Genomic DNA, 19539 nt, shown 5'->3' with positions numbered 1-19539 from the left:
GTACAAGCTCTAAATGTAGTTATTCTTCAACATAGTATACAACTAGTCAAATGTGCTAGGCGTTTTGCTTCTGCAGAGTTCAGGGCATTTTGCCCAAATTGTGAGTTTGCCTCTAATTGTGGGGTCTTATTTCCCTTTCAGATATAGAGGACTTAAAATATGCTGCTTTTGGGAGCTACAGTAGCACTCTTACAATGAGCACCCTTACAAGCTATGACTGGTCAGACAGGGATGATGCTTCTCAGGGCAGAAAACTCTCTCCATTTGTCCTCTCAGCAGGAAGTGGATCCTCCCCAGCTGCCTCAGTTCTTCAAAAGAAAGAGACATCATTTGGCAGTTCTGAAAACATCACCATGACCTCTCTCTCCAAAGTAACGACTTTTTCAAGTGAAGATGTTCTTCCAGAAACTACCTTTCCAGCTTTTGCCAGTTTTAAAGACATGATTCCCCAGACCAGTGAGCAAAAGGAATATGAAAGTGGGGACTATAAAAATTTTACAAAACAAGACCTGTCTATAGCTGAACAGAGCCAAGAGGCCACATGTTCAAGCCCAGCTTCCAGTGGCACCTCTCACGAAACCCCCAAAGAATGTTTAGATGACTTTGGAGAGTTTCAAAGTGAAAAGCCCAAAATCAGCAAATTTGACTTTTTAGTAGCCAATTCACAAAGCAAAATGAAATCCAGTGAAGAAATGATCAAAAGTGAGCTGGCAACCTTTGACCTCTCTGTTCAAGGTAAGTAGTTTCTTTCTTTTTTTTTTTTTTTTTAAATAACTGTTTTATTTATTGTGTGGTGATGAGGATTGAACCCAGTGCCTCACATGTGCAAGGCAGTGTTCTACCACTGAGCCCCAACCCCAGCCCCAAGGGAAGTAACTTCAAGGTGATTTTATTATTGTGGGTTTATTCCACTGAGATGTTTAGATAATCTTTCTTAGAAATAAAGTATTCCACCAGATGTGGTCGTGCACACCTATAATCCCTCCTGAGGCAGGAGGATCACAAGTTCGAGGTCAGACATGGACTACTGAGTCTCTTAAGCACGAGACCTTGTCTCAAAATATAAAAAAGGGGACTGGGGAGATAGCTCAGTTGGTAGAGTGCTTGCCTTGCAAGCACAAGGCCCTGGGTTCAATCCCCAGCACCACAAAAAAAAAAAAAAAAAAAAAAAATTTAAAAAAGGCTGGGGATGTACCTTGTGGTTAAATTCCCCTGAGTTCAATCCCCCATACCAAAAAAATAATAGAGAGAGACAGAGTTTACGGGAGGAGAGAAAGAAAAAGATAGTGTTTTGGGATTAGCAAGAAAAAGATTTTTCCAATTTTTGAAACCAGGGTCACTTACAGGTAGCTCTAATAAAGTTTTCCCTGAAACTGAACTGACATTGTATCAGTGTATCTTAATTGCTTTTGTACGAAACATAGACATTTGTTGTTTGTTAGTGTAGTGGTATGTTATTTAAAATAGCCAGAGAAATGGATTTGCTTCACTTGTGAACAAGTTAGCTATGCTCTTGTTCCCTGACTACCATGTCTTTTAACACAAAACCTGCAATATGGTGGCTGTGGATCTGCCTTCAACATGCAGATCTGATTTGATTGATCCGTAAAATGTGAAGTAATTGCCAATATTTAAAAATCATGAGATTTCACAATCTGGATTTCTAGCTTTTCTTGGAAAAAATCATATTATCTGGCAACGCTGGGCCTGTGTTCCCATGTCTTGACAATCATCTGGAGGTGATTAGCATCATCCTCCATAGATGGGGCTCACTCTACCAGTTTGTGATCGTCCCCCCACTTTCTGTCTCACACTGCTTACCTGTTTCAGATGACATTCAAATTTGCCTCTTCTGCTATAAGCCCATCCTGACAAGACAGCATTGACTTCGGTTGGATTGAGAGAGCATGTAGAAGCTCAGGTACAAATCCATAACCAGTCAATGGAAAAGCAGCACATCTCATGTTCACGGATATTTAGAAATGCACTTTTGTCCTCTAGACTCTGATAACTCTGCACTTAGAGTTATGGAAGAACTACGATAGATCAGAGAAGAGTAATGTAGAAAACACAGTGCAAGGAAACCAAGCAAGAAAAAAACAGTAAAAAGGATTCAACAAGTAGCTTTCTAGAGAGAATGAATGAGGATTGTTTTTCTAAATGCCTCATGTCATACCATCTGAAAAAGGGGCGTGTTAGCAAGCAGGAGCCTCTGCTTGAGCTAAACTGAGTAATCAAAATGTCTGACTGTACCATCCACTCCTCCCAGGATCACACAAGAGGAGCTTGAGCCTTGGTGATAAAGAAATAAACCGATCCTCTCCTTCTCCAGCCCTGGAGCAACCTTTCAGAGATCGTTCCAATACTCTGAGTGAGAAGCCTGCTCTGCCTGTCATTCGTGACAAGTACAAAGATCTGACCGGAGAGGTGGAGGTGAGCAGGGCAGTTTTCTGCAGAGGAATAAAAGATGAACTGAGTCCTAAGAACTCCAGGAAAAAGTACTTTCAACTTTCACCTGGGAATATGAGGGGGAGAAAGACACAAGGCATCAGACATAAAATACATAATTAGCCAGGTGCAGTGGCTTGGTGGCTATAATCCCAGTGGTTCAGGAGGCTGAGGCAGGAGGATCTCAAATTCAAAGCCAACCTCAGCAAAATCAAGGCACTAAGCAACTCAGAGAGACCCTGTTTCTAAATAAAATACAAAATAGGGCTGGGGATGTGGCTCAGTGGTAGAGCACTTGCCTGGCATGTGTGAGGCCCTGGGTTTAATACTCAGCACCACATGTAAATAAATAAAATTAAAAGATTCATTTACAATTAAAAAATTATTAAAAAAAAAAAAAAAAAAAAGAGAGAGACTGGGAACACTGGTGAAATACTTTCCAGATGTTGCATCCGCTGGAAGCACTCAGAGACCCTAAAACTGAAATTATTCTTGGAAATTCTTTTGAGTTCATATTTATGTATCATCCTACTGAATGTTAAAATGTCAAAATAGAGGAGAGAGGGGAAATATTCTGAGTTTTCTATTTCTTAGTCCCATGCTGTCTTCCTTCTGTGACCAACGCACTTAACTCTCCTTGTCCCATGTACACATACACACACACACACACACACAGAGCAATATGACTGAAGTGGAAAGTCAGTGGTTTGACATGAATTCTCGCACTACAAACCTCCAAGGTATGTACCTTTGAAAAAGGCTTCCACTGTTACTGACTGGAACAAATGAGGCAACATTTGTAGAGGGAAGCTGCTGTCAAGCATTTCCCTCAGATTCATAGGTCATGTGCTCAGAAGTTACATTTATTAGCAATTTAAAATAATTATTGTCAGGTGCAGTGACACATGTCTATAGCACCAGCAATTAGGGAGACTGAGGCTGGAGGATGACATATTCAAGGCCAGCCTTGGAAATTTGCTTCAGGGGCTGGGGTTATGGCTCAGTGGTAGAGCGCTTGCCTAGCACATGTGAGGCACTGGGTTCGATCCTCAGCACCACATAAAAAATAAATAAAATAGGGGTATTGTGTCCATCTACAACTAAAAAAATATTTAAAAAGAAAAGAAAAGAAATTTGCTTCAGACCCTGTCTCAAAAAATAAAAAGGTCTGAGAGTATAAATCAGTGGTAGAGTGCCCCTGGGTTCAATCCCCAAGACTGGAAGGGAAAAAAAAAGGAAAGAAAAGAAAAGAAAAAAATATATACACACACACACCACACACACACACACACACACATACACACAGATTATATATATGAAAACTACTTTTATAAAAATGATTTTTATAAAATGAGTCTTAAAAGCTCTTTTTATTGACAGAAGTCATAGGATCCTAGGCTTGCCTATATAACCTAGTTCTTTCTACAAAAATCCACAGGAAAATGAGAGATACGCGTATGAATGGCAGAGATGCCTGGGGAGTGCCCTAGATGTGAGTATGTCACCTTTATGTTCACACATAAGTGTACTTTGTGTCATTTTGCCTTCCCCTAAGAAAACTTGAGGGGAACCTTTCTCCCATGGCCTTTAGAATGTGAAAGTCATATGTCATAAGTAAGACTTCTTTCTTGTTTATAATGGCAAATACTGGCCTGTCAGTTGTCTCCTCAACTGTCACTATGTTTGAGATATAACAAAGTGGTATCATTACCTCTGCCTAAATTAAAATAATATTTAAACTAAAGAACCTCTATCTTTTCTCTTCCAAAGTAATGCAGGATGGCTTCTTCCAGGTTCAAATTAAATTCTCAGATTTGTTTCACCATATACATACATTAGTCAGTCATGGTTTTCCATACTTCCTGGCTTTTTGGTGGGGTTTTCTACTAATAGTAAATTGATTTGCAGTAACCTTTTTTGGTTACATAATGTGATGTGATTTCATTTCTTGTAGGTCATTAAGAAGGCAAATGACACCTTAAATGGAATTAGTAGTAGTGCTGTTTGCACAGAAGTTATTCAGTCAGCTCAAGGCATGGAATATTTATTAGGTATCTTTGTTTTGTATTTTACTTATTTGAAATTGTGACACTGTATTATTATCGGTTTTTACTTATGTTAAGTATTTTAAAACTGATTCTCAAGCTATATACAACCTCACTAAGTGGAATCTGCATTTGTAGATAAGACACTTAAGTTATAGGCAGTATATGTGTCTCTATGGCTAAGTTTCAAGTCTTTGTTTTCTGTATATTTAATAGCAATATAAATTATACCTGTTTAACTGGTTTATCAAAGAATGTGAATTAATGAGGTATTACAATGAAATTATTAGCCAGGTGCATTGGTGAATGCCTATAATCCCAGCAACTTGGGAAGCTGAGGCAGGAGGATCACAAGTTCAATGCTCATTGTGGGCAGCTTAGTGAGAATCTGTCTCAAAATAAAACTGGGGGCATAACTCAAGTGTAAAGCACCCCCTGGTTCAATCCCCCATATTGAAAAAAAATTTTTTTTTTCTAATCAATTATTTCTATACTCTGAATTCTTCCTCTCTACCCCTTAACTTCCTGGCTATCTTCAACTCTTAAATATTCCAATCCAACTTGAAACCTCAGTCTCTGTCTAATTCAGTGTTCCTCCCTTCCCCAAGTTCAGGCCTGACCTGTGGTCAGGCCACATGCACTAATCATTTTCAGATCTTCACTCAAATGTCACCTTCTTGCTGAGGCTTTCTCTGTCTTCTTTCTCAAAATGGTATCTCCTCTCCCTGCCCCTAGCTCTTTCTATCCCTGTATCCCTGTCTTTGCTTGGTTTTCTCTATAGCCTTATCCCCATGGTGCTGGGGATCAACCTAGTCTTGTCACCTTTAATATCTTATATATTTTACTTGTCCTTGGATGAACCTCCATCAGGGTAGAGATTTTGGTATGTTTTGTTAACTGTTGTGCCCCCAACACCTAATCTAGCGCCTGGCACATGGAAGGCACTCAAAGTATTTGCTGGACAAGTAGATAGTGAAAGGATGTAGTCTCTGCTGGCTCTTGACACCTCTAGTTCCTCTTTTTCTGCTCAGATAGGCACAATTCTGCATTAGCAGATATCCACCAGGAAATGGGGTGCCTGTCTTCCTCTCTAGTAGCTTTTAAGATTCTCTTAAAAGCCCCCTCACTTTTTAGGGTAGACATAATTTATCCCTTTCCCTTGAGGAAAGAAGAAGAAAAGCCATAGTGCTGTACACAAGGTTGTTGGTCCCCTGGATTCTCCAGCATTCACTTACAGAGGCTGGGATAATATATCTAGTGACTGTCACATTGCAGGAGTCAGGGTATGCCTGATGGCTGAACTTAAAATGTGGAGTTACTTGGCACCTCTCATCCTTTCTTCAAGTGTTCAACCTAATTCAGGGTTGGAAGGAAAAGAACCATTCTGCATCCTATTAAGTGTATGAAAGATATGTGAAGCCACTGAGTTTGTAAATTCCTGAAGATTCAGATAGGTGAGATATTTCTGTAATTACTCTATGATGATATTAAAATTTAGATATTTTTAAACCTTTATCATTCCTATTTTCAGTCTATTTAGTGGGATTTCCTAGATTCAGACAGAAACTCCTAAACCTGGAAGGAGGAAAAAAAAAAAAAAAGCTGATCACTTGCCTGATGCTTGTTGTTCTCCAGGCACTGTTCTAGGCCTTTTATAACATTAACCCATTTAATCTTCTCAACCATCCTTGGAAGGAGGTATCGTTATTATCCCAACTTTATAGATGAGGAAACTGAGACAGCAGTTATGTGACTTGCCCAAGATTACATGGCTAGTACAAGACAGAATAGAGCTGCACCCAAGCAGTGTTACCCTAGAGTCTGTTTTTACCAGTAAGCTGTACTGCAGCATTGAGAGGTAGGTTGGTCCCCAAAAATAGCAGGCTCACCTCTGTCTAGATACATTCCTTAATTCCAGCCAGTATGGCATCAAGCAGCAGTGCTGCCTTATCTTACTCATCTCTTTTTCTGTGCTTGCAGCTCTTAACTGTCTCCTCTCTTGCCCTGTCAGGTGTTGTTGAAGTGTACAGAGTAACCAAACGTGTGGAACTGGGAATAAAAGCCACTGCAGTGTGCAGTGAGAAACTGCAACAGTTGCTGAAGGACATTGATAAAGTATGGAATAACCTCATCGGCTTCATGTCCCTCGCCACACTCACAGTAAGCCTATTAACAATTCAGTAGTTGCTTTTCTTCCCAGAAACCTATGTTGTACAGCAGGAAATATATTCCTCTGATGACAGTTACAGGAGATGAAGGTGCCTCCTGGATCACATTGTGTTAAAGGAGGAAAACAGTGTGGATGTGAGTAGTTGAATGGTGCCGGGTGGACTTTGGGATAGCTCCAAGGCCCACTGTACCTAGGTAAAATAAGAGTATAGGACATTTCCTCTGTCGACATCCTTCTTAATTCACATACACATACACAAATTTTGCAAAAAAGCATTGGTTTGAGCCGGGCACTGTGGTGTATGCCTGTAATCCCAGAGGCTGGGGAGGTGAGGCAGAAAGATTGAGAGTTCAAAGCCAGTCTCAGCAAAAGTGAGACACTAAGTAAGTCAGTGAGGCCCTGTCTCTAGATAAAATACAAAATAGGGCTGGGGATGTGGCTCAGTGGTCAAGAGCCCCGAGTTCAATACCCGGTACCACCCGCCCCCCCAAAAAAAAAACATTGGTTCAAACTCCTCCCTTTGCACTTCTAATTATTTATATCCTCATATATGTCCTTCTAAAAAGCTGTAAGATAGATAAATGTCATGTTGTTGTCTTATAGTTTGTTTACTACCTTTCTTAGATTCTTGGATTATTTTCATTTTTTCCTGTTACGAGTAGTTCTGTTCCAAATAAACAACTGACTGGTTTTTTGGGGGGTAAAGTTCTTCGAAGTGCACTTTACAGACCAGAGTGTGGCCCTTCATGTGTATATGCATGCATTTTTTTTTTTTTTTTTTTTTTTTTTTTTTTTTTTTTTTTTTTGGGTGCTGGGGATCGAACCCAGGGCCTTGTGCTTGCAAGGCAAGCACTCTACCGACTGAGCTATCTCCCAGCTAGCATTTAATTTCATGAGAGGCTTTGCAAAATGATAATTTGCAGTTTCTATTTCCATCATGTATAAACTGATAACTTCTTTTTACCAGTTATTTAATAGAATGTATCGATTATTGACTTTACATATTTCATATTTATGATAGATTTATGTACATATATATAGGCTTGTAAACTTTTTTCAGTCTTTTCCTCCTTTGTTACTGTCACCTTTTTTCATTTCATTGTGCAAAACTATTTTATGTTTATATATTCATACCTATTCAGTTTATCTCTTATGATATCCTTTATTTCACAATACTCACATAAAGTTATCTTCCTTCTACAGCTGGAATAAATATACTATCTTTCTTTCCTCTTTTCACATTTAACTGTGTGACCCATCCAAAAAGGATTACTGCTTGCAGTTGTCGTAGGAAGCAGTTCTTACTGCTTTGAACTGAGAACTGCGTAGATACCCAGTTGTCCCAACAACATGTCTTAAAGAGCAAATCTTCTCACAATTTTTATGTTGCTTCCGGCTTACAATATTAAGTTTTTAAAGAATTTGCATAATTTCCAAACTCTGTTTTGTTCTTTTGAACAATTTTTCAGTTTATAACCTAAAATCATACAGCTTGGGTAATTTTAAAAAAATAACTCTCCTAGATAATAAGAAATGGAACATAAGCATTTGGAAAGAAGAGATGAAAGTATGTTCATTTTGTAATATGGAATTCTTCTAGAGGTTAAATGTATTTAAGTTAACAAAAACATAACATTCCAGTTGGGCTTTGTGTTAAGCTCTTGCCATCCCATCTAATAGGGAAGCTGAGGCAGGAGGATTGCAAGTTCAAGGCCAACCTGGGCAACTTAATGACATTCTATCTCAAGAAATAAAAAGGGCTAGGGATGTCACTCAGTGGTAGAGTACCCCTGGGTTCAACCCCCAGTACCACAAAAATAAATAAACAAATAAAAAATCATAGTGTTCCTGCAAATTAACAAGAACTGGAAGATACAGTGAAAGTAGAGAATCTGTGATTTTTGTATGTATTGAATCATCAGGCCCTCATCACTTCTGAACTTCTGACCTTGTATTTAGGATGACTGATTCCATTGTTTTCACATCTCAGTCTCTTTCCTATGCCATTACTAGACTGTTCTTTGTAAGATCTGATCATGTCATTTAAATTCCATTTAAAATCCTGTAGTGGGCTTACCATGTCACCATGGGCTTCAGGATCAAGTTCAGATTTCTTAGCTCAGTGAAGATCTTTCTATCCTTGGACTTCCCTTGCCTCTATTAGGCTGCTTTCCCCAGAAGGTATTCCAAGAGTCCTTCTGTCTAAATCAAGCACCTTTCCTGTGTGTGTCCTTAGCACATTTCTCTCCCTTCTCATAGCATTTACTGTGCTTATTGATAATTGTGTGTTTACTTGTCTTTTGCCCCCTCACTTGTCAATTCCTTAAAAAGAGGACCATGTCCTTTATTTCTTTATTAGTATTCTGACACAGTGTTTGATGGGACTTTTTTGTTTTAAAAACTGTTTTATGAAGTTTTTCTGAACATGCATATTTTCTATTTTATCATTTTAATAACTGAGTTAAGGTTTTTTAGAAAATGGATAAGGAAAATGAATAGGAAAGTAAGAAAGATAAGATAAAGCCAAGAATGAAGTTAAGTGTACAAAAAGTGTGTACTTAGAGTGTTTGTATTCATTAGTGGTGAGCTGTACAGTTACTTTATGTGTTCTACGAATTTATAAGACATGACTAGTTCCATGATTCACTGTGTTCATAACTTAATACTCAGAAGAAGCATAATTATTGCTACTGCTAATATCACAAAGAAATTTCTTTTGTGAATTCTCATTAAGAGAAAGCTTCCAGAAACAACAACAAAATAAAACTAATGTAACCAGTATTATCTTCAAAAAATATCCTTTCAATAAATAAAGCAATAGGTTCCATTTAGTAGTTTCCTACAGCATATCTCAGTATAGGCCAAATGACATAGCTCCAAAGGACAAGTCAGTGAAATTCATTCTACGTGTGGAAAAAGATGAAATGGTAAGCATGTAGCCATGCTTGTTCATGGTGAGCTCATGACTGCTGTATAAAGGAAGCATACCAGTCATTGAGAAATATACCAACATCCCAGGAACATATGAACAATATGAGTAATTTATAAAAGAGGAGTACAACTAATTGGTGAACATTGATTCCAAAGGTTTTTTTTTCTCTTTTTTCATTTTTTAGTAACCGGGATTGAACTCAGGGGCACTCAATCACTAATCTCAGGGACACGCAACTGCTGAGCCACATCCCCAGCCCTATTTTATATTTTATTTAGAGACAGAGCCTCACTGAGTTGCTTAGTGCCTCCATGGTGCTGAGGCTGCCTTTGAACTCATAATCCTACTGTCTCAGCCTCCCGAGCAGCTGGGATTATAGGCGTGTGCCAACGCACCCAGCTAAAAGATTTGTGTTCTTTAAACCCACGAATTAAGCCCAGTTTTTGTTTAGTTGGAATCATAACAGTGTGATTAAAAAGTGGCCCATACCTTAAGGGTGGAATCTCCCTGTGGAAAAGCAGCATGGCAATCTGCTCTCCCCTCCACTTACAGAGGACAAAAAATCAAGACTTGTGCCCTTGGTCTGAACCCAGTGCACTTTTAACCTTAACCCACTAGAAGTTGAACCAGAGGAGCAGCAGACATTCAGAATAGTTGTCTGGGTAACTGCACATCTAAGAAAACTGCTACAGCAATGATTCTAAATACAAATCACAAAAAGAAGTAGATTAAGCGCACAAGATTGTTCTTTATAAAAGTGAATGGTTGGAAACAACCTGAAAGTCCAGATCTGGAGGATTAGTTACTTATGGTGACTCTTCATATGGGGATGTTCTGCAGACATTTTGTAAGGGAACACTAAGTTTGAAATAACACAGAGCCATTACTAGAGGGCTGGAAGGAAATCTCCCCAAATGGTAATGGGACTGTGTTTGGGTGTTGAAAACCTGGGTTTCTAAATATTCTTTTTAGTCTTTTTATTTTCTCAACTTTCTTAAAAAAATTCTTTTCTATCTTTATTATATTTACAATGGGAAATATTTTTACTCTGGTAGAAGAAATGTATCACTACCCTTTACTCACTTGCATAAACCCTCCCTGCAGATCCCCTTTGGTACCCTTGCCCACTTCTCCTTTCATTTGTACTCATAAGTTATCGAGACCTCTATACTTTAGGGTCTTTGATCTCATTAATTTTACATGGCAACTTGATATCTTTGCCATCATCCTTCTAGAGATATCCTCTATACTCTGTTTCCTTTTCCTATCCTGAAATGGGCAAGTGCAGTAGGTAAAACCAAAGATGTGCAAAAGCTTTCTGGGGAACTGGGTTGAATTAGCAATAAGATTAATGAAACAGAACACCAGGAGTATGTACAGGCAACAACTTGTTATAAACATTTCCCCTGCTACTTATAGACTACAGAGTAATTTCCAATAGATTGTAGAATTGTTATTATTCTAAGAATTTCTATAGACTGTGGAATAATTTAAAAGCCACCCACTTTCTATTTAGATTTTAAGGTTCTTTGTTTTGGTGGCAACCAGTTCTCATTGTGCTTAACATTTTGAGAACTAGATTTCTCGCTGGGCGTGGTGGTACACAACTGTAGTCCCAGCAACCTGAAAGGCTGAGGCAGGAGAAAACACAGGGTTGAGACCAGCCCTGGCAACTCAAAACAATAAAAAAGGACTAGGAATGTAGCTCAGTGGTAAAGTGCCCCTGGATTCGATCCCTGATACCAAAACAATGAATGAAACATGATTTCTGTACAAACTCTCAAATCAGCCACCCTTCTCTTGTGGTACTGCCAGAAAAAGCTGACAGTACTATGAAGCATCTTTCCTTGCCATGAGCTTTTGGGAGAGAAGATAGTAGTACAAAAGGCCAAGCACGTGTTACCCAAGCTCATTACGTATTTGTCATTTTCAATTTGGAGCAAAGGGTAATTGGAGAGACTTGTCCTGGGTTGCTGCCGTGCATTTACTTCTTGAGACAGTTGCTCTTACCAGGTGTGGTAGAAGCCATTTCCTCCTTGTCCATCTCCCCAAATTTCCCAGCTCTCCTGCACCTCCCAGCTGCTCATGAGAAGGGCTTCCCTTCTAGACTATGATTACCATTCCAGACCTGCATGTTTTTCTTTTTTTATAAAATATACATACAATAAATTGCAAAAATCTTAGTTGTACCATTCCAGGAGTTTTGTTAGTTATACCATTTGATGACTTTGACAAATGCATATCCCCACACTTCCCATGCCCTGTCAAGATGGAGATTATTCCATCATTCCAGAAAGTTTCCTTAAACATCTTATTAGTTATCACCATACTCAAAGATAATCCCTATTGTGAATTTTTATATCAAGTGTTCATTTTGTTCAAATTTGGAACAAGGATTAACCTGTTCAAATTTGTTTCAGGTTTTTATAGCAAGGGTTAGTTTTGTTCAAATCACATTTTGGAATTTGATTTTGTTGTTTTGAAGAAAGCCTATTTGGTTTGGTAGCCCATCTAACTTGAGAATTGCTGCCCCTCTTCTGGTATGGTGGCACTAACTCCTTTAGTGTGACAAATGTGAGATAAATGGAGAGAGAAATTCTCTCCTTCAGATTCTTATGAGCATCCATTCCTAGTCTCAGTGTCTAGATACTAGAGAGTGATTTACCTGACTTTTTAAAAACCCATTTAAGGGGGCAGAAATTAATTATCTATAACTCCACATTGCAGGAATGCACTGTAAATTGTACAGGACTACCACTGAGTAGTCCCTTCTGTAATTGCCCATGTCCTTTAGTTTCAATTGCTTTTTTCACCAGGTTAACCTGACAAAACAATAATTTTTCTCTGCTCAGATCCTTCTCTGTTGTTTCCTCTTGATAACTGACAGGTAGGTCTTGGCATATAAACTCATCTGAATTGCCTGTTTCTTGAAGAGTAGTGTATATTCTACAAAGGGAGTGTAAGCTGTAACTTGTCCTGAGGAGCCTTTACTCTGACAGAACTGATAAGAATAGCTTTATAAATGTAAATGATTTACAATCCAACATCTGTATAGTTCATTTCAGTTGTACCAAAACTGTGATGACCCGGACTCTGGATTAGAAGCTGAAAGCAAGGAGAGCATTACAGAAGCGTGATTGAGGTTTCATAGGAAACATTTAGCTCTTTATTCCATTGCTTCATTTTAGGTAAATAAGCTTCTTAAACTCCTTAATGGACCACACTGCCATGGTGAGGTGCTTTGAATTTAATACTACTACCAGTAATGAGTTGCCATTTGTTTTGTACCTAGACCTGCTGAGCATTATGCTATGATCTTTAGATCCATTCACATTTAATCCTGGTAACAACCCTAAAGGTCAGTAGCACAAAAACCTATTTTCATAGGTGAAGAAATTAGGGTTCAGAGAAGAGAAAACCTGACTGAAACTGACAACTCTGGGATTTGGATCCACATCATTTTAAAATTATTTCTTCTTGCTATGTTATATCTAGCTTCCAAGATGCTGGAAAAGACTTGTTTCTTCCTATGAAGATTCCATGGGACTATTCCCTTCAAAAGATGGCTGCCTTAGGGCCAGGGTGTAGTTGAGTAGTAGAACATGTGTTTGGCATAGAGGGGATTCAGTTCCCCAGTGCCAAAAAAAAAAAAAATCTCCACTACACTGTTTCCTCCACTGAAAAAACCACATAGGTCACTTTTTGGCTGAGATCAAGTGTGGTATCTGTTATTACAGTTTATATCTCTGCCCAAGAACAGTGTGTTAAATGGATTTTTGGAGGAGGGACATGGTATAGGACCCTGATCCATGCATTCATCTAATATTGTAGTACTTTCCTGAATGGTGCAACCCCCTTCAGGGAAACATCAAAAAAGACTCCTTGGTATTTAAGCTGGATGTTATACCAGCAAAAAGGTGCTGTGCTCCCCACTTTCCCTTAGATACTTCCTTTGTCCATGGACCAAGACTCCCCCTGCAGTAGAAGCCTTCACTCCTCTGGACACCCAGACCCTGAAGGAACTGATGCAAAAAAGAGAAGTCATCTCTTATGCTCACATGTGATGCTCTGATGGTTAACTCCTTAAGTGAATTGTTACCTAAGCTTTTATCTTGTGGATGAAGTCCAGTAGGTTTGGAACAAAAAACTTCAGTCCTGGAAAGCAAAGCCAATCAATTTTGCCATATAAAATCTAAGACAAGAGCAAGAACTGTTTTCCTCAGACCTATAGTCAACTAGAAATCACTCAGTCTCTTTGATCTCACTGTTATCATCAGTATAATACAGACTCTTTGTTTGATAATTCCTTTCAGTGTAAACTAAGCAGTAAATTTCAGATTCATGTCCTATTGCTGTGGCATATCAAGAGAACACTTTAATGATAGCATTTTCTCTCTTGCCAGTATGTACAGTGTTTTAGAGACAAAATCTTTACCATGTCTCTGAATGGCTGTCCTCAGTTGACAGAAGGTGGCTGTGGTAGACAGAATAATGGACCCACAAAGATGCCCATATCCCTGATACCTGTGAAGATGTTACTGGTAATAGTAACTTTGCAGATGGCATTAAGTATCTTCAGTTGGGGAAATAATCCTGGACTATCTGGTTGGGCCTAGCGTCATCCCAAGCATCTTTATTAGAGGAAGGTAGGAGGATAAGAGTAAGGAAAAAGTGATGTGACAACAGAAACAGAAATTGGCAGGTGCTACCCTGCCAATTTGGAGGTGAGATCTGGAGCCAAGGAATGCACAAGCAATATCTAGAAGCTAGAAAAAACAAGGAAAGAAATTCTCCCCTAGAACTTCCAGAAGGAAAGCAGCTCTGCCAAGCCATTTTAGACCTCTGACCTCCAGAACTGTAAGAATTTGTGTTTTCTTAAGCCACTAAATTTGTACTAGTTTGTCACAGCAACACTAGGTGAGTATTACACAAAACCTTGTAATGAAACCAATATCCAAAAATCTAGAATTGCTTGTGGAAGCTTTGTCTAGATCATTCTTCATATCTGTCAACTTAGACCAGGTTATGTTGCAGTAACAAACACCCCCTTGCCAATCCTAGCAATATAACTACAACTACACTTTTTTCCTATGTTCATCTCAAGTTTGAGGGGGCTTTGTGCCATATTCTTCTCATTCAAGGACCCAGGTAGACAGAACTTCCACCATGTGAAATATAACTGGTCACATAGCTGGTCACATTGGGAGGGGCTAGGAATATGACAAATAGCACATTGGTCTTAAAGGCTTCCTTTCAGAGGTGATCCATGTGACTTACACTCATGGTCTGTTGACCATGGCAAGTTACATGGCCATGGCTAATTCCAAGGAAGCAGGGAAGGCCAGGATACCATTTTTCCAGAAAAGGAAACTGAGAATATTGGTGAAGGACACTAATTACCTACCACCAGACTCTTCTTCCTTAATGATGATTTTCTTGGACACCATTACTAGCTAAGGATTCAGTATTACGTATCTCAGTCTGACTGTGGGATTTCTCAGTATAAGCAGGTCATACATGTTTTTAAAAAAATTTTGTTAAATACGTGAAATGTCGGGCTGGGGAGATAGCTCAGTTGGTAGAGTGCTTGCCTCACAAGCATAAGGCCCTGAGTTCGATCCCCAATACCACCAAAAAAAAAAACCAAAAAAACAAAAAAACAAAAAACGTGAAATGTCTTTAATTAAAGTAGATGATCAATTTATGGTAGTCTGTTGAAAGCATAACTTGGTGTCAAACTGTTACTATACACTGTAATAATCCCCTGCTTATAGGTGTGTATTTAGGAAGGTTCATTTTATCATTTGAAGGATTAATTTGATCACAGGGTAATTTATGCAGAGCCTATGGTTTTCATTGGAGATTACAATATGACCTTTTCCTCCGCTTTCCTTATGCCTTCAGTAAACAGATACTAAAGGCTTTTATTAATGTGATTTCAAATTCACAATTTTCCCACATTTTAATTATTTCTCAAATAGTCCTGATTCAGTAAGATGATGAATGTCTATAATGTAGATTACAGAGGTGATACTGTATTTTTAACCTCTTTGGAAAACTTGATAGAGTTTATCAAAGTGAATAATTGTGATAATCATTTAGACTGTTTTTCCTTTCCAGAACAGTATTATTTTTTGGTCTGTTGTCGTTTGGTTGTTTTTGGTATGGTGCTAGGACTCAAACCCTTAAAAGTACTTTTTTTATATCTCCGAGAGTCTCAACACCAACTGAGGAAGTAAGTTAGGGCAAGTGAAATTATTACCATGTATAGATGAGAGAACTGGGGAACAAACAAGTAACAGTACCAGTCACTCTACATTTGACCAAAGTGGCCATGACTACACTAAAAAAAGGAAAGAGAGAAAAGAAAATTTATCCTCTGACTTGGCTAAGGCTATGTAAGTTTACTTTGGTCACCTGGGTCAGAATCCTCTATACTCAATTGAAATACCTCATATACACATTTTTTCCCGTGCTACCTACGGTTTAAGAAAAGTGAAAGTACTTAATGGTTTATTATTTCAAATTAGAAATGAATGAAGAAACATGATATGTAATCCACACGTTTTTTCTAGAAAGAAGCCGATGTTCTTCCTTTAGGGAAGAAAAATACAAGTATTTAATAGTTTTCCTTCATTGTTCAAAAACCCACTGTGGTTCAACCTAGAGTAACTAGAGAAAATGTAGCTATTACTTTGGCAGGAGTTTGCCATCACCTTGGATCACCTCAGTGCCCGTGAGGATAAACCAGCTACCTTGCCAGGTTCTCGGGTCCTTGACCATTGGACTCAGGGCCCTTGTGTCTAATTCGCTTCATCCACGTGCATGATCACTCGGGACTGTATTCCCAAGTCACACTGCAGTGCCTCTGCAGTCCACAGTTCAGACAGCTGACTTTCTGAGCCCAACCAAGTTGGCAAACCTCCACTCTTCCCACACTCTACCTGCACTGCTCTTGTTTTGAATTCTTAAGACAGGACACCGGCTTGACCCATTTACTTTGTTCCTTTCAACTCCTTTCTGTCTCCATTTCCTTTCCCACCTGCTTAGTCCCTGTGGTGCCTGGCATCGCCACCACTCCCTTTGGTCACACTCATCAGACAAAACCCAACCCGGATATGTGCAGCCATCCCCCTTCTCACAGCCCCCTTGACCCCTGCTGGTAAAGGGACACTCCTACCACTGCAGTTTGCTGCCCTTGATCATTTCTCAAGGCTGCTGCCATTTATACACAGCTGATAATTGCACCGCGCCCCCCATAGAGAGAGGACAGGCCCTCAGAGGGGACTCTTCAACTCCAGGTCCCACCTGAAGCTTCCTCCCATTGCAGTGGTGTGTTGGAGCTCGTAAGAGCCGATTGTTAAATTTTCAGGAACTTTGTAAGTCACTTGTTAAACACAGCCATTAGTAAAAATAACATAAATTTGCAGTTAAAAATTAAAAGGAGGGGCTGGGGATATAGCTCAGTTGGTAGAGTGCTTGCCTTACAAGCACAAGGCCCTAGGTTTGATCCCCAGCACAGTAAAAAAAAAAAAAAAAAAAAAAAAATTAAAAGGAAAAAATACTCAAAAAAAGACATAAATACTCAAGACTGCCTAGTTCTTTTATTATATTTACTATTATCTAGCTTTGTGGGTTATTTACATCTATTGTATGACAACCAACCATCCCTGTTTGCTCAGGACTGAGGAATTTCTTCAGTGCTAAGACCAGAACAGTCTTCAACAAACCAGGACAGTTGGTCACCCTAGAATATTGTATCAGCATGGTGCAGATACTAGGTAATGATACTCCCATACATGTCTTCCCAATTCCTTGTTCATTGCCATCACCTTTAGAAACTGGAAGTCAGCATGGTTGGAGTATTTACATCATAGAAATCTGCAAATGCTTTAAACCAGAGTTTGCTTTATTGTTTTGCTGGTTATCTGGACTTAAAAAGGTATCAGAGAAAATGTTAATAATGTGCATTAAATTTAAGTGTGCTGTGTCTATAGCCATTGTATTGTGAATAGCACAAGAGTTGAGAAAATATTCCCCAATATTCAGAAGAAGTTACTCAGGTCTTTGACAAATGAGTGAAGTTCTCAGATAATGTCTTTGTTGTTTCACTTTGGTCTTAGTCTTTAACATGAAAGCATCACCCAGTATTTATTCAAAACTACACTTTTGTGAAAGTAACCAAATAGTGAATATGAATCCAAGAGTTGGCAGAAATCAAAGAAAGCATTTCATGAGAATCAATTAACTTACCGAATTTACAATAAAGATCATTGTTATATATTTTATTTGCAAATTGATTGCTACACACCCTTTATATCAATTCAGTTTATAGTAAATTGTAAGTGTTCCTGTGTGTGCTCTTTTCTCTTTGGACAATCAGTTCTCAATGGCAGGGAGTGGGACAATTTTACTTATAAGGAAGCTAGGATGCTGCTGAACGATTACAATGCAGAGCAGAGCCCCTGCAGCAAAGAGTTATCCAGACTAAAGTGTCAGAAAATAAATTGCTCTAGGTATTTTAAAAACTTCTTCACATGAAGAATCCAACACTTCTAACTGGATATGGTGGCACATGCCTGTAATCCCAGAGACTCAGGAGGCTAAGGCAGGAGGAACTCAAGTTCAAGGCCAGCCTCAGCATCTTAGTGAGACATGTCTCAAAAAATAAAAAGGGCTGCTCAGGATGTAGCTCAGTGGTGAAGCGCCCTGGGTTCAATCCTCAGTACCAAAAAAGAAGAAAAAAGAAAGAAATTGACAACTTTCCAAAATTGAGACCTTGCCATTTTAATCAGATTTATTTTAGGGCAGTATATTAGATAAAGCCAATAAAGGGTGAGCATAATGCCTAGTGCAAGTAAGGCTTGACTTCCAGCTCTTGGACTCACCACCTCTAGCTGCCGACTTGCAAATCTCCTTCTTGACACTAACCCCATACATCCGCCACCTATGTACAGAGCACCTGACCTTAGCCATCCACAGCAGCTCCAGCTCAGCTTGTACCAAGTGCTTCCCTCTGAGTAAGCACTGGCCACACTCGTGACCTGAATTGCCTGATACCCACCTGGCCCTGCCCTAAACCGTGAGTTCTCAAAGGACAGGGAGTGTGGTTTACTTATGGTGGTGTCCCTAATACCTAGAATATAGCAGGCATTTGGGAAATAAAACTATGATCGTATTGGTGGTATTAGAGACTTGGCTTAATTTGCTGCCAGACCTATTGGGGATGGATGATCAGGGAATGAAGCAAACAGCATTTGAAATTCCTGGGTTCTTACGTATTTGTCCTGTCATCCTTACAGCCAGATGAAAATTCACTGGATTTTTCTTCCTGTATGCTTCGACCTGGGATTAAAAATGCTCAGGAACTTGCCTGTGGGGTGTGCCTCTTAAATGTGGACTCTAGGAGCCGGGTAAGTCATATGCTTTCCTCCCAAAGAGGGCAGAGTGCTTCCCTAACATGACTCGGGTGACAAGCTCATGTAGCAGGCTTCAGCACAAGGGTTTGTGACTACAGGTGGGGATTTGAAAAAAAATCAAGAAAGCTGAGGTAGTAGGGAATACATTTCTTTCCAAGGGCAATAGGGGGCGATGTTGAGAGAGCAGATGTAGTCCTTCCCTTGCTAATAAGCATGCTATCTGCATTACACCCTGGGGTGGAAAAGAGGAAGGGTAAACCTATGAGGATTTATTTGGAGGCAAGAGTCCCTGTTCTGAGTTTTTTTGGGTTTTTTTTGACCTTATGGTTTCAACATTATTTCAGAAAGAAGAGAAGCCTGCAGAAGAACATCCTAAAAAAGTATGAACCAGTTACACGTTATCTTAGCGTGTCCATTTTAATTTTGAGTGTGGAAGGCAAACAGATGATTCTGTTGCCATCCTGGACTGTTCCAATCATGATCCTTTACTGAGTCATTTCTGTTCCCATAATGTTTGATTTAATC

At 39.2% G+C, this 19539-nt stretch overlaps 1 protein-coding gene across 11 annotated transcripts in view; it reads left to right on the top strand.

The window, feature by feature from the left end:
- The window catches only part of Synrg (synergin gamma), a 67500-nt gene that overhangs the window by 42546 nt on the left and 5415 nt on the right, over positions 1 to 19539 (top strand). For 5 of the 11 annotated variants that reach the window (XM_047547419.1, XM_047547416.1, XM_047547415.1 and 2 more), the window contains 7 exons: positions 142 to 735; positions 2270 to 2433; positions 3887 to 3940; positions 4403 to 4499; positions 6505 to 6653; positions 18898 to 19008; positions 19359 to 19394. In XM_047547419.1, coding sequence (XP_047403375.1) covers positions 142 to 735; positions 2270 to 2433; positions 3887 to 3940; positions 4403 to 4499; positions 6505 to 6653; positions 18898 to 19008; positions 19359 to 19394 — 1205 coding nt within the window. The remainder of the gene's footprint in view (positions 1 to 141; positions 736 to 2269; positions 2434 to 3886; positions 3941 to 4402; positions 4500 to 6504; positions 6654 to 18897; positions 19009 to 19358; positions 19395 to 19539) is intronic. The other 6 variants (XM_047547423.1, XM_047547417.1, XM_047547414.1 and 3 more) reach the window with 4 other exon arrangements.

Source organism: Sciurus carolinensis, chromosome 3 (assembly GCF_902686445.1).
Source record: "Sciurus carolinensis chromosome 3, mSciCar1.2, whole genome shotgun sequence".
NCBI classification, from domain to species: Eukaryota; Metazoa; Chordata; class Mammalia; order Rodentia; family Sciuridae; genus Sciurus; species Sciurus carolinensis.
This window is presented reverse-complemented; position numbering and strand designations above follow the sequence as displayed.